Consider the following 25,888-nt stretch of genomic DNA (forward strand, 5'->3'; position numbering starts at 1 on the left):
TCTTTTGGAATTGATCCTGAAAACAGATGCTTTACCAAATCCTCTGTAACAGGGAAGGATGGTCAAATTCGCAAAGTTTGTTTCTGTTTAGTTTCTCATTAAGTTTGTTCTGTTCCATTTCCTCATCAGTTTTCAAACTTGTTTTTTAAAGTATGTATGAAAATACACGTATTTTTATACAAATTTATCTAAATGTACGTATTTCCATGCAGTTTTCTAAATATACTTGGGTTGTTGTTTTAAAAAAACAGTTTCAAAAGTGTGCACTTTTCCCTTTTGTACACATTTTTTTCAGGATATTTTAGCCTGTCATAGACATTTTGGGAGTACATTTTTTATTTGTGAGCTGCATTACAAAACTCAGAAAAGTGTGAATATTGCCGTATTTGCTGGGAAAGCTGACCTCTGGAACACTTTTGGAGGACAATTTAGAGTAAGAGATTCATTGGTTTGTTGTTACATCTAGACGTGCTAAACAGTAGATCATAAACGAATTACAAACTTCACCTGCATAGGAGAAGCATTTGTGATGGAGGATATGACTGGGATAAAATCCAAAGACCACAGGGGACAAATTAAAAGTGCAAGTGCAAGACTGACCGGAGTCTTCTGCTTACATCTAGTGCCATTGGTATCTTTTTTTAAAAGTGTTTTAAAGTTTTGAATAGCTTATGTTAAAATAATAAAAAAAAACACTTTGATTTATTGCATCTTAAAATGAAGGCTTTTTTTAAAAAGTGGCATGCCCACAGGGAACCTTTTTAAGAGTAATTGTCTTGAATACTTATGCACAATAACTTTTTAGAAATGAAATTCCTTTGTACCATGTTACCCTTCCATTTCACACACTTGCTGATATGTAATTTATAGGGTTACTCATGAGTGTTGTGCTTTTTTTTTTTTTTTTGGCATTCATATATTTTTCAGAAAAAGGAGAATTCAAGCATTTGTTTTGAGGAAAAAAGAAAAAAGTAAAGAATTACATGGACTTTGCAAACAGATGTTAGAAAATGAAAGGTAGGTCAATTGTTGGGCCTACAAATTGTAGACTTGCAAACAGATGAATTGAGAAATTTCATTATAGTAATTAGTGGAGAAGTGACATACAAATGAATTTAATTTTAATTCTAAACGGTGCATTTCAAGTCAATTCCAATGAGAGTTGAAGTGACACTGGTTAAATCCAGAGAAAGTTAGCTGTGCTTAAATCCTACTGAAATAAATAGAATGTTAGTTTTGACTACTTTATGCCCCATTAATTTCAACGGGACCTTCATTTGGGCCATTGTTTAGAAATGGTTAGTTTTTAAGAAATTGCAATTGATCCAGTTTTTAACCTTTTAATTTATAGTGAGTGGGGGAGTGAACAAACCTAAAACACATCTGGATTTACTAAAGACCCCTGGGAGGTTTGTGGAATCATCTGTTGCATCCAGCAGAAGCACAGCGCATGAAGTGTGCTATAGTCAGATCAAGGTGTGATGGGAATTTTGTTTGTGAATGGAGCTTTTGCTTCCAAAATCTGATGACATATTTGTTCTGTAACTTACTAGACAATAAGATCATTGTTATGAATTCATACCCTGGATTGATAGTCTGACTAACTAGCCAGGAGAATGAGAAGACTAGTGCATGTCCTACCTTGTACTAAATTAAAAAGTAATTGATCACTTTCCCATTTTAACACCTAGATCAGTCACTTGTACTTGGATATAGGTAGGGCACCACATTTTTAGATACAGATATAGTATTTACATAATATGTCATGGATGCTATTAAGCTGATCTGAAAGGTTCTCTAATATGCTCAGTGTATAAAAATAACTATAGGCATTTGTTTTTATTACTTATCACTGGTTAATGTTTTGAGTTTTTGATTAGATTTTTTTAAAATCAGAAGTGTTTCCTATAGGAAAAATGTTCACTGCTGATGGCAGGGGTAATTTTGTGTGTGTATATCTTGATTCAGAAAATGTTTAAAATACCTTTCAGAACAATTTGCTTGCCTATATTGGTGAAGTATTGCTATTTTTTCTTAATTTCTTGAAAACATAGCCTGTTGATAAATACTTTAAAATTTTAATCTGTTAAATGGTTAATGATGGGATAATTTGCAAAATCTCTTAAACTGATTTCCAGCACCTTAAATTACCAGCACTTACCAATGTAGAGGAATGAGGTATTTGTTAAATATTGCCCTTGGGTCATATGCTTGCATGGTAGCATGTGTTAGTGATCTGTTTCATCAGTGGTGGTCTGTAGAGTAAAGCTGTTAAATTATTGAATTGTTAGATAAATAATTAAAAATACACTTGGAAAACATTAAGGGCTTAACTTAAACTCCCTAAATCCTGAAAATTCAAAATTAAGGTTTCTCAATGGATCTTTAGTTCATACAGCTGCAGTAAGGTTTCTGAGGCCATGGACTATCTTCAAGTGCCTATTACAAATAGAGAAAAGACGGACCTCCCAATTCCTATGATGCAGTGTAAGGGCATTTATGATAGATGTACTGAACTGCACCATATATTGCTGACTCAAAAAAAAAAACCGTGCGCACTTTAATTATTTAAGAATCTCATGATTACCTGCAAAAAACATTACACAGAGAGAATACTTTGCAGATAACTAGTATTGCTCTCTGCTGTTATCGCTAATTGTTGTGAAGCGGACAGAGAGCTTCAGCTATTGGGTGGTATAAAAATGCAATTAATTAATAATAAATAAAAGTTCACTCTTCTTGGTGAGCTTGTTTTTGCCTAACCCTTTCAGCAGTCCTTGGCTTGGCTGGCCTCCATAGAATCATAGAATCATAGAATAGCAGAGTTGGAAGGGGCCTACAAGGCCATCGAGTCCAACCCCCTGCTCAATGCAGGAATCCACCCTCTGCTTTCCTTCTAGAAGAGGCATTCAAATGCACTGGCAAAGGACTTCAAGCAAAAATAAAGCAATTGTGTGTGTGTGGGGTAGTTGTTGCTCCAACCCTTGTGCTTACCTCTTGCACAGCATATCTATGGGTAGGCCTTGACTTACCCCTTGGCAGCAAGGGGGAAATGGTGACATGTTTGATGCATCAGTATTTATTTGTGCTTCTTGTACTGATGTCAGTAGAACGTTAATGGATGATGGCAAACCTGCAGTTGGAAAGATTCAGTGGGAGCTTTTAAGTTTGAACTTCCTGGCTTTGCAATTGTCAGACCCTTAATGTTGTCTTACTGTATTTTTTTTGTGTGTTTTTTAATTTTTAGTAAAAATTTGAACTCGATCCAAGATACAGAGGTTGCAGTGAATAAGAAGTTTAAAAGCTTTGGTTCAAGATTGCAGGAGGCTGAACAAACAGTTAAAGACATGAGAAGGTGGATCAAATGACAGGTTGCTATATTGCCTTCCAGTACTGAAGATTGTAAATAGCTGAGAAGTGGAATTAATGACTCTGAAACTGAAACCCAGTTTAAGAAATGTCAGGTTGGTAGGCATTCATAAACTCTGGAATTAGCTTACAACTGCTTTTAATCAACATTGACTTTGTATTCGAGGAAATGCTTGTCAAAACATTGAACCTAAACACTAATTTGTGTTTGCAGGCAAATGTTTATGTTTTGTCTTAGGGTTTTTTTGCACATCATGCAAAAGGGTTTGCCTTTAAGACCAGATGTTTGGCTGTCATTGCTTATGGACCTTTCTAAACTAACACACATGTCCTGTTATGTATGAATGCGGGAGAACTGTGGCTATTTTAAATTATGGTTACTTTAGATTGTAGTTTGTTCAGACAAGCCAAGATCAAATTGTGGTTTATGATCCTGGGTTGTTCACTCACCATAGTTTAAACAAACCATCATTTCCACAGTTCAATTGTAATGGGTTGCTGGGCTTACTTTAAACTTCAGATCTCCTCTCAGGTGCACCAGAAGGGAGTAGGGAGCATGTGAGCCCAAGGATTGTGCAGGCTTATTCATGTAATGCTAAGCTAAAGCATTTAGCATTACACCTGAATCAGATCTATGAATTGACTTTTCTAGGTAAAGAAAAAAATGAACATGGTGTTTCTAAATGCATTAATTTCCCTCCAGAAAAGCTTTAAAAACAAACTGTGTGTGTGTGGTGGTGGTGAGAAACAAACAAATATTTCAGATTCTCACAATGCTTAATTTTTATTATGCACCTTGTCTGAATTTGCTTAAAATTGTTGAATGCACCAGGCTGCAGCTTTCCAGCTCATAAAATGTTACCAGTTTTGCTTCCATGGTCTAACTAGATATCCACTTAATTTAGTCTGCAGAACGTTTCCCCCCACAAAACAAAAGCCAGTCAGGTATTCTCAAATCCTGATTGGTGGCAGGGAGAAACAGAGGCACAGAGACCTGAATACACCAGTGAGCAGAGGGAACCTGTTATCTCTGAGATGTTGTTGCTTGCTTGCTGTCTTCTGCTACCTTTCACGCAGGAATGAATTGAGAGGTGCTAGGGCTTAAACCTACCTAGGAATCATCGCCTCTGATTTGCAGCCCCTTCCTGCGGTGAATCATTGAATAAGTGGTGGGGGAAAGCGTTCTGTTTACATCTTAATATCTGCTACCAGGCCTCATTTCTAGCATTAAAAGAGATCCTGGAGTGGTATCCTGGGAAGCCCTGGATCCAATGAGGTCCTCTTCCAGGGAAGGTATTAGAAAAAAGCAACTGAGGACAAAGTGAAAGTGGAAAAATGAGGGAGAAAGGAACTGAGAAAGAAACACTGAGTGGAGTTGAGGGGGGAAAGAAGGATCTCGATTTCAGAAAGATGTTTTTTAAAAGAGAAGAAAGATTGGAGGAATAATGAATAATACTATGAGAAGAGAGGATTACACAGTGGAGGGTTTTGTGGAAAAAGTAACAGGCCACAAAAATGTACTAGACATTTCCCCATGCATAACTATATTAGTAATTTATGGCACATTAATCACCTGAGAAGTAAAAACCCAACTCTCAGTTTGCAAAAGCTTCCTGGTCTAATCTCAGGGAGATGATTCTTGTTACCCTAGGAAAGTGTCTATGCGCAAGCCTGACATAGGAGGAAGCGGCAGCTCTGTCCTACGCACAACAAGCCCATGGAGAGTAGAAACAAGCTTACTGCTTTCTCTTCAGCAACTCTGGTGCTGAGCCCAAGTTTCAGATCATTGGTGGTGACAGCGATCCTGGATTTTACTCCTTTACTTACTTCTATTTCAGAATGAATCTCCATAGACAAATAGACGGAGCAAATAATCATGAAGGAATATATGTGCTAAGACATACTGAGATATCCAGGGCCGCTCACTGAGCATTATACCTAAGTAGGGATTTGGACCTGTACTTTGCCTTATACAAGCCTAACTAGGTGAGGGAAGAACCAAGGGAGAACGGAAAGACAGAGCAAAGACCAAAGGGGAGAAGGACTGATGATGTAATATGTAATGTACTAGGTGACCGATACATTCAAGTTAAAAATAATGCACAAGGTAAAAGTGGGCTCTGCATTTTCAGTTGCGTTTAGAAGCGGGCTCTGGATCTGAAAACATCGAAGGCCACTGCACTGCTTTATCACTCGATGCTGACTCTGAGAGGGCTGTTGTCTGACCACCTCAGTTTTGATTTTGGTGGACAAATTATAAAGACGCTCACAATTTATAGTTGACATTTATAGTTGTATTGTAAACCCAGAAACATTTTGGTCCATTAATAGAAAATAAAACCTGTGAACAAGAAAGTTGGTTTTTTTGCTTGGTAAAGGGAGCTTCCTTGGCTTTTGCAGCTTCTAAATGCTGCAAGAAGCAAAGGCTGTGACAAGTTAATGTTTAACTGAGTGTAATTATAGCTATGTTTTGTATTTTAGATTTTGTTGGCCATTGTATTGGGTTTTAATTTTAAATGTATGTATTATTGCTAGGCCTTTGGACCCTAAGTAGTTAATAAAATCTGTTTAGCTCTTATGGTTTCCCAACTCTGCCCATTCTTGACCAGCAGTTGTTGGGAATAGAGATTTCCAGAGTTTAGTTTTAGTATACCTTAGTGTGTGCTGTAAACAAATGTTATGTTTTTCATAAGTTTCATGTATTTAGACAATCCTAGACCAGAGCTTGTCAATGTGCTCTCTTCTGGGATGCTGCCTAGTTCACTGATCTTTGTTGGACTTTCCATTTTCATTTCACTCAAGTAATCCTGACCAAAACTCAGAAGTAATAGCAGTTGGAAACTGAGTAAATATAGGGGATCTTTGGGTGGATTTGTGTGTTGTGACTGCCACCTGTGCAAACAATAATGACCGGATATAAAAGACAATTATTTAACATTTATGAAGGTGGGGGGAGGCAAAGCATCAAAGCTAGTCCAAGGACTGGCAGGGGAAGCATCCTCCCTACCTCCAGCAAGCGAGGACATTGGCAAGTCTGGAGTTTGTTGCTGGCAAACCATGTGGAAAGGTTGGATCTGAAGGAACTAGGCTTGTCCTGCTCTTTTTCCATCCCACAGCAATAACAGATCTAAATGATTGAGGGGGCAATAAGAAGAATTATTTTCCATAATTTGAATCACTGCGACTGCTATTATCATTGGTGAAATAGAATAAGGGGATCAGGCCTAGCCCAGCCCCAATACTCCATCCATAGTGAGGACAGTGGCTTTTGCTGGCATTTCAGCAAAGCTGAACAAGGAGAACATGGCTGTGTTGCACCAAGCCATACAGTGGTCTGGTAATGCAAAAATATCCCCTCTCCTAGTTAATCCTGGGTCTTGTGTGGCTGTTCAAGTCTGGCATGATGGCAGTTGCTTTTGTGGCCAACCTGAACTTGCACTGTTCATAGACCCTGCTGCACCATAGACTTCAGGCACCTGTCTACAGAAGTGTGTTGCAGATGACTGAGAAGAACATGGGACATTGCACACCTTAACTGTGCCCTGCTGTGGCTGGTTCAGGTATGGCCCTGAGGCCGTCCATGGGGCAAATCCATCTCAAAGATCAGAAGGCAGGCAGAGGTAGAGGTAAATAATCTGATACAAGCACAATCTAAGAAACAGGGATTTCTTGGATTGGTCCAAAGAAAAGCAATGTACTGAGGGCTGAAATAAGGCATTTCTTCCAGTAGGTCTCCCTGCTCAGGACTGTGAGGCTTATGCACTGGAGCTTCCAGGGCCCCACCCAGGACTCAGCTCCACTTCATCAGAGGCTTCTGGTTCATCAGAGACTTCTGGAACAAGTCCTCTTCAGTAGAGCCCTACTCACAAGGAGTTTTTTTTACTCATGAGGAAGCTTCATAGAATCATTGAATAGCAGAGTTGGAAGGGGCCTACAAGGCCATCGAGTCCAACCCCCTGCTCAATGCAGGAATCCACCCTAAAGCATCCCCGACAGATGGTTGCCCAGCTGCCTCTTGAAGGCCTCTAGTGTGGGAAAGCTTCCTTCCAGACCAGGAGTTTTCCTGACCTGCCTCTTGAGATGCCGCTGCTTTCAAGGCTAGATGGCTGCTCTGACTCTGATGCGGCGTTCTCCCCGTCTTGTGAGGATGGACCTGATGCTGTCTCACCTAAGGGCCCAAGAACTGGTCTTCTGACTGGCATGGGCTGCTTTTTGTCTCTGGGAGCTGTAGCTTTTCCTCTGAAGAGGGTTCCTTCAGCAGGGCGATAGCACTGGTACATAGCAGAACATGAACCACTTTTCTTAAAAACACACACAGAAAACCCCCGGTTTGTGTCCAAATCCTTAACTGCAGACATATTTTGGGCACTAAATAGATTCTGAAACTATGGTAAGAAACTGCTTAAGAAATTATGGTTAGTATTAGCTATGTACTAAACCCAGGATTGCACTAAATCCAGGATTACATGTCCACATTGCAAAACAAAGCTAGCTTGTTACATGTGAAAGGCACAGAGACTGAGCAGGTCGGGCTGTTCACTATATCCCTGAAGACATTGATTTCATGTCTAGCCCAGTTTCTTGCCTGCATTCCTCCACCTCTCAGAAGGAACCATGGGAAAGCTGAACTTGTTGGAGGTAGTACCAAAGTGACAGTACCAATATGGTCTCATATCCCATTAGCTTCATAAATCCTACCCATTTTCCCCCATCTAAGTGATTCAAAGTATCTTCCTCTTGTTAGCATGAACAAACTATTCTGATAAGAACTTTAAGCTACAAATGCTGGTATTTTGGGCCTTTGGCCCCACTCATCACTGGAATTCAGGCCACAATACCTTCACCAAAATTGAATTCCGTCCTCAAGCCAAAAAAAGTTCCCACACCCCAGAATTGGGATGTCACCAATACCCTGTGTTTTTTATTATTCATTTTTCTCTTTCTGTTGTGTGTACCTACTTACCACATCTAGGGTTGTTGATATGTGCAATGCAGTCTTTTTTTGGTAGTTCAATACTGTCTTGCGTTTCTGTCATGATATGAACCCTACTGAAAAATTGAAGTCTCTCTTTATAAAAGCCTTGCAAATAAGACCACAAAATTACTAGCCTGCTTGACCATGCCTCTGTTAGTTGTCTATGGCCTAAGTGGAGAGGTTGTGAGTATAGTTTCTCTGCCTGATAGTTACTTGCCACATGTGTCCAGGTGAGTGGCTCTTGACGTATCAGCTTTATAATCACCAGTGCAATGAGAAAATGTCCTCAGTGAATCCTTGTATTGTGGCTTTGCAGTGTTGTTTTTTCTTTCTGCTGTACATGGGCTGGGGTTTGGGATCATTCTAGTATTTCTGTTTTCTATTAGAAAAACATGGGTCAGATTTGGCTAAATAAATTAATTGATTCAGTGCCATAAATTCAGCCAATTACTGACTTTTTAAGTATCTTTTTCTTTGCTTCTAGCAATCAGAATTCCATTTCTGTTTCCCTTCCGTCAGACTAGGAAAAAAATCCCAAATACTTTGTTTGCATTGCGTTGGCCCATTTTAAAATAGCATTTAGTGTATGTATAAAGCATTTTTCCCCTTTTTATTTTAGGCATTCGACCACCAATCATGAATGGGCCCATGCACCCGCGCCCTTTGGTAGCACTGCTGGATGGCAGGGATTGTACGGTAGAAATGCCAATTCTGAAGGATGTAGCTACTGTTGCATTTTGTGATGCACAGTCTACTCAAGAAATTCATGAAAAGGTAATGCTGAAAATGTCTTTAAATGTTTATATCTATAATACACAGAAAATGTTGTATTCTTACTAATGCAACAGAAGATTATGTAGTCCTGTCATGTCTGCATATTCTTCTCTGCATCTGGAAAAATGGTCCAATTGGCAGCCCACTACAGTTCCTCATATGTGTAAGTTGGAGAAATACCTGAACTGAGGAGTACAAGTATTGAAGAGCCGCACAGTCAGCCCTGGCAGACCCCAGCCAGTGGCCTGGCCGTGGCCTGATGACTGGCAGGGAAAGACAGCCCCTGGCTATGAGATGCAAGTCCCCCTTTCTAGATGGGTACTTTGTGACCATGTCAGCTGGTTGCAGCAGTAGACAGAGAAGTGCAAGTGGCCTCAGTTAAGTGAGGATTCCAAGCTGATTTAGTAATTACGGCTATGAAACCAGAAATTCTGGTTTAATACATGCAAATCTTCAAAGGTTTTTTTTAATCATTTATCATCACACTGGCCTAATTTGCAGAGCTCTTACAGAAATTATTGAGTTAGCGTCCATGAAGTGTTTTGAACCCTTGAAACATCCTATATAAATGCTAAATATTTCTGGTTTTGAGCAGCCCCATAGTAATACTATCCACAGCCTCCTGAAGAAGCATCGCACCAGGCAGCTGCGGATCTTATTTATTTATTTATTTATTTATTGCAATTTTTATACTGCCCAATAGCTGAAGCTCTCTGGGCGGTTCACAAAAATTAAAACCATAATAAAACAACCAACAGGTTAAAAGTACAGATACAAAATACAGTATAAAAAGCACAACCAGGATAAAACCATGCAGCAAAATTGATATAAGATTAAAATACAGAGTTAGAACAGTAAAATTTGAGTTTAAGTTAAAGTTAAGTGTTAAAATACTGAGAGAATAAAAAGTTAGTTATCTTTCTAACTCTTTTGTCTTGCACATTACCTGGTTGTTTTCCAAGGCAGAGACTGGAATGTGACATTCTGATAGTTTTCTACGATTCCTGTTTCTCAAAACATAACCGACCCCCCACCAGAGAACAAACCAATGGTGATCATATCTTCATCTATAGAGGAATTCAGAATGTATGGATTTAGCCAGTGTGAAGAAAAGAATACTATCTATTTCTATTGTAGAAGACTTCAGAAGGCAGAAAGGATGGATGAGAGAGTGGGGACGCTCTGTGTGTGCATGTCTCTGTTAGAATGCTCTCACAGAAGAAACACATCATTTATTATGAGTTAGAAATATATGGAGCCTCAGAATATGTTTCAGAATTGTTCCCTTGTAGTTCACTTGGCCGCCTTGAGGCCCAGTATTGGGCAAAAGGCAGGATACAAATAAATAAATAAATAAATCTTTCCATAATTGCAGTGGCTTGAAAATGGGCTACAGATGACCCATGTAAAATAGCCAGTTTAGACAAAAGTATCTCTGCTCAGTCCTACATCCACATGCATGTCTATATGAAGAAAATAAATGGGAACCAGTCCTGAGCTATCCATATAATTGGCAGCCTGTCTGATGTAGGATGTCATAAAAACATTACTTTCTTCCTGAAGGAATTAGTATGATTTCTATAAATTGTTAATGGCTGACCTTTTGGAAGAAATGTCAAATTTATTTCTTCTAATAAGTTGAAGTGTGTTCCAAAGATGTTGACCGCATCTCACAGGATCATTTGCTTGAGATTGCAGCTTGTCAGAAGCTCTCAAATATTTCCAGATGTTTCCTGTCCAGTATGGGTGATTGACCTTTGAATCGGAGGTTGCCAGAGTTAAACTATGTTATTTGGGAGATGTTTAATGACTTCTGATGGTCTCATTTGAGGGGAGGATATTATGGAATGTGTCATTTCTTCTGTCTTGTTTAGGGGCAGGGCTACTCAAAAACATCCCTTCTAAATAAAGATGATGTTCTGCCCAATGAAAGGGGCATCAGCGCAGTTGTTTCCTACATGTGTGGGTTTAGGTAGGTCCCTACAGAGCAGCTGTGTTCAGTGAAGCAACAGAGACAACAGCTGGATGCAAATGGTGAAAAACTTGGGTCAGATTTGGCTGAATATACAGAACAATTTATGTCAGAGCCCATGAAATCATGGTGATGGTGGTAAATAGGTTTCTGTTTCTGCAGTGTCATCCATTCATTTAAAGAAGCAGGAGACTTGGGAATGGCTGAGGGTGGTAGAACTGGAAGAGCAATGGCCATGAGCATGAACCTAAGTAACCTCTGGTAACCTCCAAGTTAGATTACTGCAATGCACTCTACGTAGGGCTGCCTTTGAAGACGGTTCAGAAGCTGCAGCTCGTGCAAAATGCAGCGGCCAGATTGATTTCGGGAACCAGAAGGTTCGACCGTATTATTTATTTATTTATTTATTTATTACATTTTTATACCGCCCAATAGCCGAAGCTCTCTGGGCGGTTCACAAAAATTAAAACCATAGTAAAACAACCAACAGGTTAAAAGCACAAATACAAAATACAGTATAAAAAGTATATATAACACCTGCTCTGGTCCGCTTGCACTGGCTGCCTGTATGTTTCCGAGCCCAATTCTCGGTGCTGGTTTTGACCTATAAAGCCTTACATGGCTTGGGACCACAATACCTGATGGAACGCCTCTCCCGCCGTGAATATACCCGGTCACTACGTTCAACATCTAAGGTCCTCCTCCGGGTGCCTACTCCGAGAGAGGCTCGGAGTGTGGCAACGAGGGACAGGGCCTTTTCGGTGGTGGCCCCCAGACTATGGAACGATCTCCCTGACGAGGCTCACCTGGCACCAACGCTGCTATCTTTCCGGCGCCAGGTTAAGACTTTCCTCTTTGCCCAGGCATATGGTGACACATCTTAATCACCCATATGTTTATTTTTTTAATGGTTTTTAATGCTTTATGTGTGTATGTTCTGTGTTTTAGGATTTTAAATTTTGTATACTCGTTTTAATCTTACTTTTAGAATTTCTGTAAACTGCCCAGAGTTTATATACTGCTATGGGAGCGGTATATAAGTGCAATAAATAAATAAATAAATAAATAAGTGGCTTATTAGATCCCTGAAAAGTAGTATTGGGTGACTCACCTTCTGCCCTATGGGATCCTGTCAAGTACTGCAGAGTTTGATTCTATCACCTGTCTGTCTGTCTGTCTATCTATCTATGAAGCTGCTGGGTAAGATCTTCTAATCCCACACAGTGCAAGACCTTTGGTATGATTTTGACAACCAGCTCTATGTTTCGTTTTCTGCCAGCTTAGCAGTAGAGTCTCAGTTGTCAAGTAGTGTTTTGAGCCCTACAATGGGATAGGTGGGGGTGAACAAAAGTTAAGGCAGAGAAGATGATGGCAGTCCACTTGATCTTAAAGTGGTGGGGTTGCCTGTCGTAAAAGGGGCCGCACTATTCCTTGCAGAATAGTTTCAAAGCCTGGGAGCACTCCTCTGGCTGACTTCTTCTTCTTCTTGTTGTTGTTAGGGTCAGACAATTGGGTGCCAGCTGTGGCCAGGGCTACTCCTCAGCTTTACGTATTTGTACACCTTTCTGGAGAAGAGGGATTTTTGCCACAGTTCTGCATGCTTTGGGAACCTCAAGGACCAACCCCTGTAATTAGATTGTAAGCCTATGCGGCAGGGCCTTGCTATTTACTGTTTTACTCTGTACAGCACCATGTACATTGATGGTGCTATATAAATAAATAGTAATAATAATAATAATAATAATAATAATAATAATAATAATAATGTGTTCTATCTGGGGATTCCATTGGAGATTATTGCTGGGTTACAGCTAATCCATAATACACCTGAAAACCACCCAACGGAGTATAGCTACAAAGAACACACAACCTTGCTACGGATATTCTTGGGTCCACAGTTTATCCATTTTGTCCCTAGTGCTGGATTTCACTTTGAAATTCTTACATGGCTCTTGTCCAGCATGCCCGGGAGCAACGTGCTTCTACCCGAGCTTTTGACAGCAGATAAAATCATCATGGGAAGCGCTTTTCACATCCCATCTGTTAAGAGAAGCTTGTTAGGAAGAATGCGGGATAGTACTTTTTTGGTAGTGCTGCCGGGGATATTCAGTGCCTTCCCTAGAGAGGCCTGCCGTAGGACGTTGTTAGGATTAAACACCCTCTGTGAAAATGTAGCCCTTCTATCAGGCTGTTAGGCCCAATGGGGATTTCTCGTCATTCTCAGATTTCAGTATCAGTCCCAAAATAGTTTCAATTATATACTCAGTAAGCAGAGCAAGAACAATTGTTTTATGATTGTTTTCAAGAAAATGCACTTCAGCGTTAGCCTAGTGACAAAGGAGATTGAAAATCCTCCTCCTCATGTTAGCTAATAGGGTTATGACACCACCTTTGAGCTTCCCCAGGAACTGCTGATACATCTGTAGCTTGTGTTGTTGGGTTGCCGGTCTCTCTCCGGCTGCCTTTTGGCTGCATTCGCCTGCCTCAGTTATGCATGCTCTGGTTACATCCAGTCTAGACCGCTGTAATGCTTTCTGCATTACTGAGGTAATGTTGGCACTCTTCTGCACATATTCTTGATTGTTATTTCTAAACATGGTGATAATGAAATGATCATGCTTTCACTGTTATACATCCATGTCCATTCTAAACCCAGGGACACTCCTGAAAGCTTCTGTGTCTTAAATAAGAAATAAACCAGTTAGAAGCATTAATTGAAAGTTGACCTCTCTGCCAGACTAGCCCAACGTAGATGTTCAGCCCACTTATGTAAGGGCTAAAAGGAGGGCAGGTGAGGGGGCCTGCACATCCCCCAACCTCCCTGCCTGCTCAGTCCCCATCCTTCCCATCTTGACTCAGGGGGCCTGAGGGGCCCTTCATCCCAGGCTCACTTGAACGCAGGTAGAGACCTCCACAGACTCAGCAATCTGCCTTATTAGGCCCTTCCCCACCTGCTCCAAAGGACTGAGCTAGTGGAGGTGGGGATGTTGGGAACAGAACTTGCGGGTATGTCCTCACCTCCTTGACCCTTTTAGCCCTCAGGTGAGCAGGTGAAACCCTACATGCAGCTTCTCTGCTTTTAGCAACTGTCTACTTTTCCTCCCAGGTGCTCAGTTGCTTCTAAAACATTACGTCAGTAATTGTTACAACCACCTTTGAAGGTAGACCACCATTACTATCCCCATGTTACAGTTGGTAAGGGTGTGGCTGATAAGCTACAAATGTACCTGTACTTTCTGGGGAAGCTGAATCATGACATACAGTTCTCTCACCCGATAGCTAACTTTAAAGTATTTTAAAAATTAAATCTATAACAGTAGAGCTTTTCTCTATAGGGTTTGGCATAAATACTTTGATGGAAACAAGAGGATGGCGCATAGCAAACTCCTAATTGATTTCACTTGTCCCTCTCCATATTTCTTATAGAGATGCTTCTTTTACTCCTTTCTGGAAGTAAAGGACTTCTTGTCAGCAAGAGAAGTTCTTGTCAGGCTACCATTTATTGGAGCTGATGGGAAATTCTGCATTGAACTTAGATATCTTTTATATAAATTGACACCAGATTATATTTTTGGAACAGAAAAACTTGTCCTGTCTTGACACTGTTTGCATAGTTAGTTTCCTTTGAAGGATTGGTAGGATATACAGGAATGTGAAATGTCCCCATGGGTTGTGTATGTTTTTTTTAAAAAAAGTTTGCTATAGTATCTTTTTCTACTTCCTGAATTAGGGAGATGCATGGAATTTGCTTCCTTGGCTGCTCATGTTATCTATTGGCCAGCATACTTACTTTTGAAGTTCTGTGATCTAGGTGGATCCCTGATGCGTTCCATCAGGGCTCTGCTTATAGTAAAGGCCGGGACCGAGCCGGAGCTGGAGGAGGAGGATGGAATCTGGGGCTGAGTTTCTGACATGATTGGGGATTATTATCAACATTTCCAGAGAGCAGGGCTTGTTAAGAGAAGTGGCAAAAGGTGTTTTAGCTGGGACCCAAGTGAAGAGTACCTGACTTGGCACTAGGAACGAGGTGTGAAGGAGAATTCAAAGTATTTAAGAAACCATAGGGCTGGATGGGGTGGCTGAGGAGTGGACTTAAACACCTGACTGGGTAAGCGAATGTTTCTATTTTGCTGAGATAGATAACGCAGGGGTGAGCAGACTTCAGGTTTATGTAATCTACTTGATCGGCTTATGTAATCTACTTTATAGAATCATAGAATCATAGAATCGTAGAATAGCAGAGTTGGAAGCGGCGTACAAGGCCATCAAGTCCAACCCCCTGCTCAATGCAGGAATCCACCCTAAAGCATCCCTGACAGATGGTTGTCCAGCTGCCTCTTGAAGGCCTCTAGTGTGGGAGAGCCCACAACCTCCCTAGGTCACTGGTTCCACTGTCGTACTGCTCTAACAGTCAGGAAGTTTTTCCTGATGTCCAGCTGGAATCTGGCTTCCTTTAACTTGAGCCCGTTATTCCGTGTCCTGCACTCTGGGAGGATCAAGAAGAGATCCTGGCCCTCCTCTGTGTGACAACCTTTTAAGTATTTGAAGAGTGCTATCATGTCTCCCCTCCATCTTCTCTTCTCCAGGCTAAACATGCCCAGCTCTTTCAGTCTCTCTTCATAGGGCTTTGTTTCCAGACCCCTGATCATCCTGGTTGCCCTCTTCTGAACACGCTCCAGCTTGTCTGCGTTCTTGAATTGTGGAGCCCAGAACTGGACGCAGTACTCTAGATGAGGCCTAACCAGGGCCGAATAGAGAGGAACCAGTACCTCACGTGATTTGGAAGCTATACTTTTACTGGGATTCCCTGGTCCATCAACGTGAACTTTTCAGTGGGCAGAGCCAGTCATAATGATCTCCACCCATGAGCCATATACTGTGGTGACCTTCTTATACAAGAGCTAATCCCCATCTGAGTGGATCAATTGGTGTTCCCATTTTATAAGACAATTAGTGTTCCCATTTTACAGCGAGGAACGCTTAGGCTGAGAGATATGTAATTAACCCAAAGCCAGCATTGAATCCATAGCAGAATTTTTTTTTTTTTTTAAAGTACAATCCCTGCCATTTTTGTTAAGAACAAAGTTCTATTTTGCAAGTGTGAAATGCATCTCAGAACTTGATAATTTTACCATGGATGAGGCTGAAATTTTATGTCTATTAGGAAGTTAAAACAAATGACTGAACCAATTCGGCTTTTCTGGTGGGCAAAGCACCCCCTACTCCAAAGTCCCCCATTCACTTAAATTGCCAAATGTATGCAAGAGGAACTGCTATGGCATTTTGCCAGCTTAAACAACATAAAGAAAATGGTTATAAAGTGTGTGTAGATTTAGGGTCACTATATTGAGTCCCCAAATAAAAGCACATGGGAGTTCAGCCCATGATCAGACACCTTCTCAACGTTGCCACTTAAATGAGCAAACCAGGTTGCCATTCTGTGGGCACATGCTTGGGGGTAAAGCCCATGGAATGCAGAAGAAAGGATTGGGTTCTTAGAACTTCAGAATGAGAACAGCTTCTGTGAAGCTTACTTCCAAGGGCTAAATGTGGTTCACACAGCACAATTACCATTCGTAAACAAAACAAAACAACAACAACAACAACAACAACAAAAAACCCACACCTCACTCCGGGATTTTGGTATGTGTTTTTTTAAACAGATTGGACAGAATCAGAGCAAAATCTATAATCTCTGTTTACAGTTAAACTGAAAATTATCATTTGATCACTGTGAGAGGGAATGAAAACAAGATTAGAATTGCAGACAGCAATGCGGATAAGGGGGCATTTACATGAAAGCACAAAAGTAGAAATGATTGCCGATGCTTAAAGAAAACTTTGCAGGGCATCTCCTCCAGAAAAGCAATATGAAATGAACCCCAAAAATTGGGAAGTGGGATTGGTGAACAGTGGTGAGGAAATGATTGATTACGGAGCGACCTCTGTGTTCAGAAGTTGTGGGGGGGATATCTGTAAAGAACTGGAGACTACCTTAGAAGTTCCTGCTTATCTAGCACTCTTTTCCACACCCCCAGCAGACAATGTGGATCAATGAGGATATTCTGTAAAGGGTGAATGAATGTGCATGGTCCACAGTGATGTTCTGCTGATCCCAGCAAGTAAAATGGGCCTGATAATGTGCAGCCTTCCCTGTGGGGGAAGGAAAGTGTTGCAAACCCCAGGATTCTCAGCAGTCTGCTACTGGTTAACCTGCTGATTGCTGTTGGTGTTCTGCCTACGCCTGAGCTTGAGTGCCTAACATGAAATCTGTCTAATTTTTTAAATAGCAAAAGTAGGCATGCAAATAAAAATGGATATTGCAGAATCCCAAACATAGAATCCTAGAATAGCAGTGTTGGAAGGGGCCTACAAGGCCATCGAGTCCAACCCCCTGCTCAGTGCAGGAATCCACCCTAAAGCATCCCTGACAGATGCTTGTCCAGCTGCCTCTTGAAGGCCTCTAGTGTGGGAGAGCCCACAACCTCCCTAGGTGACTGGTTCCATTGTCATACTGCTCTAACAGTCAGGAAGTTTTTCCTGATGTCCAGCTGGAATCTGGCGTCCTTTAACTTGAGCCCGTTACATGATGTGAAGTTGTTACTTCTTCAAAGATATCCTCATGTTATGTGTATTTTAAACACCCCATAAAGCCATTAGGTCAAGTTCCTGAAACTGAAATGATTCTGAAGTTGAATTTTCTTTTTTTAACAGTAGGCTATTAGATAAGGGATAAGTGAAGTGAAGTCCTTTGTTTACATCAGCCACAGGCCTTAGCATGAAATGAAATGTACAAAAAATAATAACAGCAAGATTGTACTTGACCAAAATGACCCAAGTTGCATTCTAGAAAAATTATATTAAATACAAATTCCGAAATTAATACAAGTCTTTACACGTAAAATAAGAATAAGTAAATAAAACAAACTTCTGTTCAGTCAAAGGAGCTGAATGATGGATAAGTAAGAGATGACAGGTTTTCTGCAATAAGTCATTTCAAACAAACAGGTTGTGTCACCATTGAATTGCATTAGGCACAGAATATAGGTGCAGCTAGCCTGTCTTCTGCCCTCTTGATCTCATCTGGGGGTCATTTATAAGGTAGACAGTCTGGTCCTCAGAGTGAGGACTGGAGCACTGGTGAATTTATACAACCCACTCTGAGCAGCTGGCAAGGTGCTGCTCTTGGTAGCAAATTGAAGCCACATGCCAATGGCAGTCCTGAGTGCAAATTGATCATGCTGTTACTCTTCTTGGAGGTTGCAGAAACAGACATTACCATAGCAATGATTCCTCTGGTTTGGGTAATGTGGACTTAATTTTGTAGTGTTCTGTTGTCTTCCGTTCGTTAAGGTCAGTGGGAGTAGAAGGTCCTCTGTACCCTGCTTGGTTAGGTCAGGGAAAACCAGCAAAATGTAGCAAAGCACACAGCTCAAGTTTCATGGACTCAGGCATAACAGAAAGTGCATTCAGTCGATATTTACTCACGTTCGATCACATCTTATTTATTATTATTATTTATTACATTTGTATACTGCCCCATAGCCGAAGCTCTCTAGGCGGTTCACATAAGATAAAAACACTTAAACAATATACAAAAATTAAAAACCACAAAAACAGGCAATGTGCATGTTAAATTCCTCCCTATCACTTGGCAGATGGCCAAATTGACACCGGTGCTGATTATCTGAATGAGCTAATATTTGCTGGATTGAGTTTTCTGTGCCACTTATATGAATCAATCCTAAATTTTTGGGTTTATTTGGTTTTGAAAAGAAAGTGAATTGAATTGTGTCTGTCTTTCTTCTCCAGGTACTAAATGAAGCAGTGGGTGCCCTGATGTATCACACCATCACTTTAACTCGTGAAGACCTGGAGAAATTTAAAGCACTTCGAATCATTGTTCGGATTGGAAGTGGTTTTGATAACATTGATATTAAATCTGCCGGGGATTTAGGTATTGCATTCATTCACACATTTGAAATTTTATGTAGAAATTTGGTAGCCACAATTTGGCATTACAAATTGCAGGTAAACTTTCATTAACTTCACACTTAAGATCAGATGTATATCACACCTAACATTGAATTTTTATTTTATTGAACCTAATTCAATACGTTCAATATAAATACATTAGATTACTTGTACTTAGGTGTTTGTGGCTTTGCACTGACTCATGCAGCCCCCTCCACACACACCGAAGCATCTGGCTACAGGCCTGGATTAAACACTATTAAACAGTTTACAACTTAAAAGCACCTCACTTATGATAAATTTTCTAGTAAGTGTAGCACAGATGCATTCAAAATTTATTGTGTCTGTTCAAATTTCAGCCTTAGAGCATTCTAGAAAGCTTTGGCAGGTGAAAGAAGGTGACTCTGCCCCCTCACCCACCCAAGCAGCGGCTTGCATCAGGTTCCACTTTCCCCACAAGTTTGGCTTCCATTGCTCCTTCATTCCCCTGACCTGTTCCCTGTGTATTGTGTCTCATTTTGGATTATGACCCTGCAGGTGGGGACTGCCCAGGCTTATTTATTTAACTTTATTTATTTACAAGATCTAAACAGATTCCGGAGTGGTGAACAATAAAAGAAAATTTAAAAACAACGACACCATTTAAAAAGTTTGTTTTTAAAAACAGAGTACCATAAAAACCATGGCTGGTCAAACAAGGAAGACTTCTTGAAATGGAAAGGGGCCACCACACTGAAGGCTCTTCTCTGGGTAGACTCTAATTGGGTCATAGGTTCATGTGGAACCACCAGGAACATGCCATCTGATGAACTCAGTGACAGAGCATGTTGGTAAGGGAGAAGGCACTCTTTCTGGTAACTTGATGCAAGGTTGTTTAGGGCTTTATACACTAGTACCAAAACCTCAAACATTACTTGATAGCAACTCGGCAGCCAGTGCGTTTCTCTCAGCAACAGGGTTGCATGCTGCTACATTCTGCTCTAGCTCCAGCTTCTGCACTAACTGCAGCTTCCATACCAGCCTTAAGGACAGCCCCACATAGAGTGCATTGCAGTAATCTAGCCTTGATGTTACTTGCGCCTGTACTGCTGTGGCCAAGTTATCCCTATCCAAGAGAAGCTGTAACCGGTGAAACAGCCAAAGTTGGTGGAAGGCACTCTGAGCCACCATGGCTATTGCAACAGCGATGGATCTAGGAGTATCCCTGATCTTTCAAGGGAAGTCCAACCCCATTCAGAATAGGCAATGAGCCTATATCCCAGACCCAGGAACCACTGACCCACAGGGATTCCATCTTGCCAGGATTCAGCTGCAGTTTATTAATCCTCTTCCACCCCGTCACTGATTCTAGGCACCGATCCAGCACTTGAACAACCTCACCTGATTCAGATGTCACAGGGAGATAGAGCTGTGTGTCAGCATACTGTTGGCACTTGGCTCCAAATTCCCTAATGTCCACTTCCAGCAAACCTGTTGAACCCCATAGTTCAATTGCCAAGTGACCAAAGAATGGTCACTCAGTGTTACTTTCAGAAATCAACTCCACAGGTAAGACCAGAACGACCCTAACACAGTGCCTACAGTGCCCAGCCCATGGAGTTGATCCAGGAGAATATCATGGTCAATAGTATCAAAAGCCAATGAGAGATCGAGCAGATTAACAGGGGGCTAGATTGTTAATTATCTATTACCAACAGCTGTGTGGGCCAGAACATAGCTTAATTACAGATGTCTACACACTGTTCCCCTTCTAACCCCCTCCTCTAGCTCTCATGTACCTGATAGCTCATCCACTGAGCCCTCCTTCCTTGCATTGCTGCTCTTTAATGCCAGGTCAGTCCACAATAAGACCACTCTTATTCATGATTTAATCATGGATGAGAAGGCTGACCAGACATGCATTACTGAGACTTGGGTGCGTGAGCTGGGTGGGGTTGACCTGACTCAGCTCTGCACACCTGGGTACCTAGTGCAGCACCAACATAGGTTGGGAAGCGGGGGGTGGGGAGTTGCTGTGATTCATAGATCCTCCATCTCTACCACCAGGAAGCCATTCCACCTTGGAGCAGGTCTTGAGGGGTTGCACCTGGTGTTGGGCCATAGAGACAGATTGGGGATGCTGCTGGTGTACCGCCCACCCTGCTGCCCAGCATCCTCCCTGGCCGAGCTGGCGGAGGCAGTCTCAAGTGTGGTGTTGGAGGAACCCAGGACAGTGGTTCTGGGCGACTTCCACTTCCATACTGAGGCTGTTTCTGGAGCTCCAGCTCAGGACTTTATGTTCTCCATGACAACCTGTCTCAGTTTGTCATCAGCCCAACACATGAAGCAGGGCATATCCTTGATTTGGTTTTGCTCCAAGCTGTGAGATGAGTAGTCTGTAGATTGGGGGTGGGTTCCCCCCCCTCAAGTAATCTCATTGTCATGGTCAGACCATTTCCTGGTGAGATTTGAACTCACAGTGTTACTTCCCTCCTGCAATTGAATCAGGTGAGGCTGTGCAGGTCCTGGACCGGTGCATAGACTCAGTAATGGGCTGAATGAGGGCCAATAAACTGAAACTGAATCTCGGCAAAACAGAAGCCCTGCGGGTGAGTGGTTACTGAGTTTGGGAGTTAGGCTCACTGCCTGTTCTGGAGGGGGTTGCACTTCCTCTGAAAGATCAGGTTCATAGTTTGGGGGTACTCTTAGATCCATCTCTGTCGCTGGAGGTTCAAGTGGCCACAGTGGCTTGGAGTGCCTTTTACCAGCTTCGGCTGGTTTGCCAACTACGGCATCTCCTGGACAGGGATAGCTTGGCCATGGTGGTACAGGCATTGGTAACCTCAAGATTAGATTACTGCAACACGCTCTATGTGGGGCAGCCCTTAAAGTTGCTCCAGAAGCTGGAGCTAGTGCAGAATGCTGCAGCTCAGCTGTTGTCTGGAGCTGCCCCTTTCCAGCATGGAACTCCTCTGCTGAGGGAACTGCACTGGCTGCCTATTCGCTACCGGGCCAGGTCTAAGGTTCTTGTACTTGTGTACGAAGCCCTAAACAACTTGGGACCAGGATACCTGAGAAAGCGCCTTCTCCCCTACCAACCTGCCCAGTCACTGAGGTCATCCGAGGGCATGCTCCTGGTGGATCCACATAGACCATTCCCCCGATTGGAGTCCACCAAGGGAAGAACCTTCAGTGTGGTGGGACCCCCTCCTATGGAATTCCCTGCCTCTGGAGGTCAGGCAGGTGCCAACTTTGTATTCCTTTTGGCACCTCCTGAAAATGTCGTCGTTCCAGGAAGCCTTTCCTTAATGACCAGCCACAGTTCACAGTTCACCTTTCACTTTGCTTTTAGAAATCTATTTTAAGGTGTTTTATTCTGTTTTTATTGTATTTTATCTTGTACACCACTCTGAAATTTTGAATGGGGAGCAATATATAAATATTGTAAATAAATAAATAAATAAAATAATTCATAAAGATACTGAAGAAGAGGGAAAGGCGATAGTCTAGTTGCAAAATCCCACATTCCTATAGCCATACCTGGTTTGCCTCAGGAAGGGCAACATGGCCACTTATTCAGAGGCAAGCACATCAATACAAGAAATGCAAAAGAATAGCTACAGACGTACAGGGTTCTTTTGACATTTAATTTATTGAAATGCCAGTACAAAACAGTAGTTCCAAATCCCAGTTCTACGAGAATCTGAATGAACACCACTGGAGAGATCTGCTCCTGGGATCTGTGTGCATGCGCATGTTCACACCGTTATAATGGCACCAATCATTTCAGAGGAAAAGCTACAAATAGTCGCTAAAGAGTTGTCTTTGTCCTACACCAACCAACCGAACATTTGACTTCTAGTAACTGAAAGTTCATTTAAACCAACCATAGCATACTGGGAATTGTAGGACTTTTTCCTGTCTAAACATGCATAGGGTTACGCCCTTAGGCTCCAGGCCTATACCCAATTACCTGGGAGTAAGGCCTATTGAACCCTGTGGTATTTACTTCTCAGTAGACATGTATAGGATTATACAGTAACTGATACTGGGAATTTTAAGTGATGCTAAATTTGTGCCACATCTATTTCTGACTTAACTCTGAAACCTCTACCACAGCTCAAGCCATATGATTTCTGCATTGTGCATATAAATACAGTGCACAACTGAACATACCGGGTAGAAATCAAAAGCAGCCCTTATAGCCCTACATTCCCTTTAAAAGGAATATTGAAGCTTTGTATACTATTGCAGTTTTTTATGTATTCAGTGTTTTAGAATGACAGCCTGGGTTCTGTGACTATGTTTGAAAAGGCATGTTTTTTGAGAGTAAAAATGTTGTGAGGCAAAGTAAAAATCTGAAAGTTAGGCACCAAGCAGACACAGTTTGCGTTACTGTGAAATTTGAGGATGTCCATTTTGAAGCTGACTCCATGTAGTTATTTTGAATGTTTAGAAGTATCAAGTTGTTTTTTAGTTTAATCATGAAGTGTTACTTTTATAGTAAAATGGATTCCTTCTATTCTGATGAAGAACCTCATGCAGAGGTAATTGTACGCTGGGTTGGAGGGGGCAACACTGTGTTGGATCCCATTGAAATCTGTGTGAGAAGTTAATCGTGACAAATCCCCTTGATTTTAATATGATCTTAGTGTAATTAACTTGCTCTGGATCCAGCAAGGCCAATCTATCTAGTGCTTCAGCTCTAGGTGAACGGCCTTGGCTTTGAACCTATTGACTTCCCAGAGTTACTTTTGAGGGAGGGTAGGTAGGTGGATGGGGGAGAGTTTGTAATGGGACTGTATGGAATCTCACTCATTGCCCTGTGTTATTTAAGGGATTGCAGTTTGTAACGTACCAGCTGCATCAGTAGAAGAGACAGCAGACTCCACAATGTGCCACATCTTGAACCTGTACAGACGAACCACCTGGCTTCATCAGGCTTTGCGAGAAGGCACAAGAGTGCAGAGTGTGGAGCAGATCCGGGAAGTAGCTTCTGGAGCTGCAAGAATCAGAGGGGAGACCCTGGGCATTATTGGCTTAGGTATGCCAGCAAGGAAGAATTATCGGATTTTGTTTCCTACTAGGACTGAGTTATGGGTGCTAGAGATTGTCATGTTGAATCTTATTTGCAGGGTGAGTTTGTTTTTAAGTTAAGCATCTTTACTAGCGTTTTGTCATGCATCTCCACTGATTTTATTGGGGATCTTGACAAAGCATTTGTGAACCGCCCAGAGAGCTCCGGCTATTGCGTGGTATAGAAATGTAATAAATAAATAAATAAATAAATAAATAAATGCATCAGTCAATACTCTGTAATTACAACACTTAAAATTGTACTCCCATTTTGATTAGAATAAAACTGATCAGTATGAAGTTCCATCTGGGCAACGTTTCTGTTTATTTTTTCCAGTCTTCTCTCATCCAAGAGATTTATTCCAAATACAATGCACAGCTTTAGGCAGCCTTGACACAAATTGTGATCAGTGTTAACTATGGTTTAGAGTAAACCACGTTCAAAACATGGTTTAAAATCCCAACTTGTTTACCTAAACCATTTTAAAGATTTACCATACCACAGTTAGCTGAAAAGAAAAATGAAAGCTTCTGATCGCCTTGTAGCACCATCAAACTAAGAGGGGGGAAGGAGGAGCGTACCAGCCGAAAGCTCTTGTACATTCAGCTAAATCATAGTTTAGCATTGCATCCGTAGTAGGTTGCTTTACATCTGCCTGATTTCATTTCTGTAAAAAACCTCTTTTTCAGGACGAGTTGGGCAAGCAGTGGCGCTTCGTGCAAAGGCCTTTGGCTTCAATGTCATTTTCTATGACCCGTACCTCTCAGATGGCATTGAACGTGCTCTTGGACTTCAGCGGGTGAGCACTTTGCAGGACCTGCTGTTTCACAGTGACTGTGTCACTCTCCACTGCAGCCTAAACGAACACAATCATCATCTTATCAATGACTTCACCATTAAACAGGTAAGTATCTGTCAGACTAGATGAGAATAATAAGCTGCTTTTATATAGCATTTTTTGAGTGCTCAAAACACTTTGTGGATATTATCTTAGAAGTCCTTAAAACAGCCCTGCAAGGCAGGGCAGTATCATTATCCTCAAGTTGCAGATATATTTTTACAATGTTCCTGACAGTTTTGCCATCCAAATATGTATATTCATACCAAGATCATTTTTGCCTTTTGTTTTGTTTGATCAGCAGGTTCTACTTGGCGAGGGAACAATATATCCTGCTGTCGTGACTTACAGCACTGATCTTTAGTTACCTGTTAAAGCTGAAAAATTGCACTGTGTGAACATTTCTGCACATAATTCATAGAATACTTTTGTGTAATGAGTGGCTAGTGCCCCCTTGTGTTCAGCACTAACACTCACAAACTCAACACACCCACCCCTGCACTTTTTTTAAAAAAATTGGGGAATGCGGAAGATTGGTTGTGAAGGATAGAACACAAAAGAAGTTTGGGCTTTGACTGAAATATTTGCCAATTGCCCAAAGTATTTAGAGCCATAACTTTGCATGTGCATTGATCTCAGAAAATCAGAAGCGCATCCCCACTAATGGAAATAACCCTTTTCCATCTTTGTCCTGCAGAATTGTCAAGATCTAACAGCTTCATTATGCAGTGGCTCCCCTGAGGTCTGACTTCCAGACCATTCAGCTGATAAAGTGGGGTCTAGTCTGTAAGCTTCTACCACAACACCTTAAAAATGTCCTTCTCCTGTCGGGTCCTCTCTGAGAATTCCATTCCACTGTTGAGGCCCTACGTTCATGGCAGGTGTGGTGGCGGGAGGCAAGAGATGGGGTCTTTTAGGATGTGGAGCCCA

The 25,888-nt window shown here is 41.5% G+C and overlaps 1 protein-coding gene across 7 annotated transcripts in view; it reads left to right on the top strand.

Moving 5' to 3' along the window:
- CTBP1 (C-terminal binding protein 1) overlaps positions 1 to 25,888 on the top strand; it is a 426,424-nt gene that overhangs the window by 387,929 nt on the left and 12,607 nt on the right. For 2 of the 7 annotated variants that reach the window (XM_063125925.1, XM_063125926.1), the window contains exons 3-6: positions 8,964 to 9,118; positions 18,903 to 19,047; positions 23,881 to 24,087; positions 24,810 to 25,024. In XM_063125925.1, coding sequence (XP_062981995.1) covers positions 8,964 to 9,118; positions 18,903 to 19,047; positions 23,881 to 24,087; positions 24,810 to 25,024 — 722 coding nt within the window. Of the gene's footprint in view, positions 1 to 927; positions 1,018 to 2,900; positions 3,017 to 3,247; positions 3,465 to 8,963; positions 9,119 to 18,902; positions 19,048 to 23,880; positions 24,088 to 24,809; positions 25,025 to 25,888 lie in introns of all 7 variants that reach the window. The other 5 variants (XM_063125927.1, XM_063125931.1, XM_063125928.1 and 2 more) reach the window with 5 other exon arrangements.

Source organism: Elgaria multicarinata, chromosome 5 (genome assembly GCF_023053635.1).
Source record: "Elgaria multicarinata webbii isolate HBS135686 ecotype San Diego chromosome 5, rElgMul1.1.pri, whole genome shotgun sequence".
NCBI lineage: Eukaryota > Metazoa > Chordata > Lepidosauria > Squamata > Anguidae > Elgaria > Elgaria multicarinata.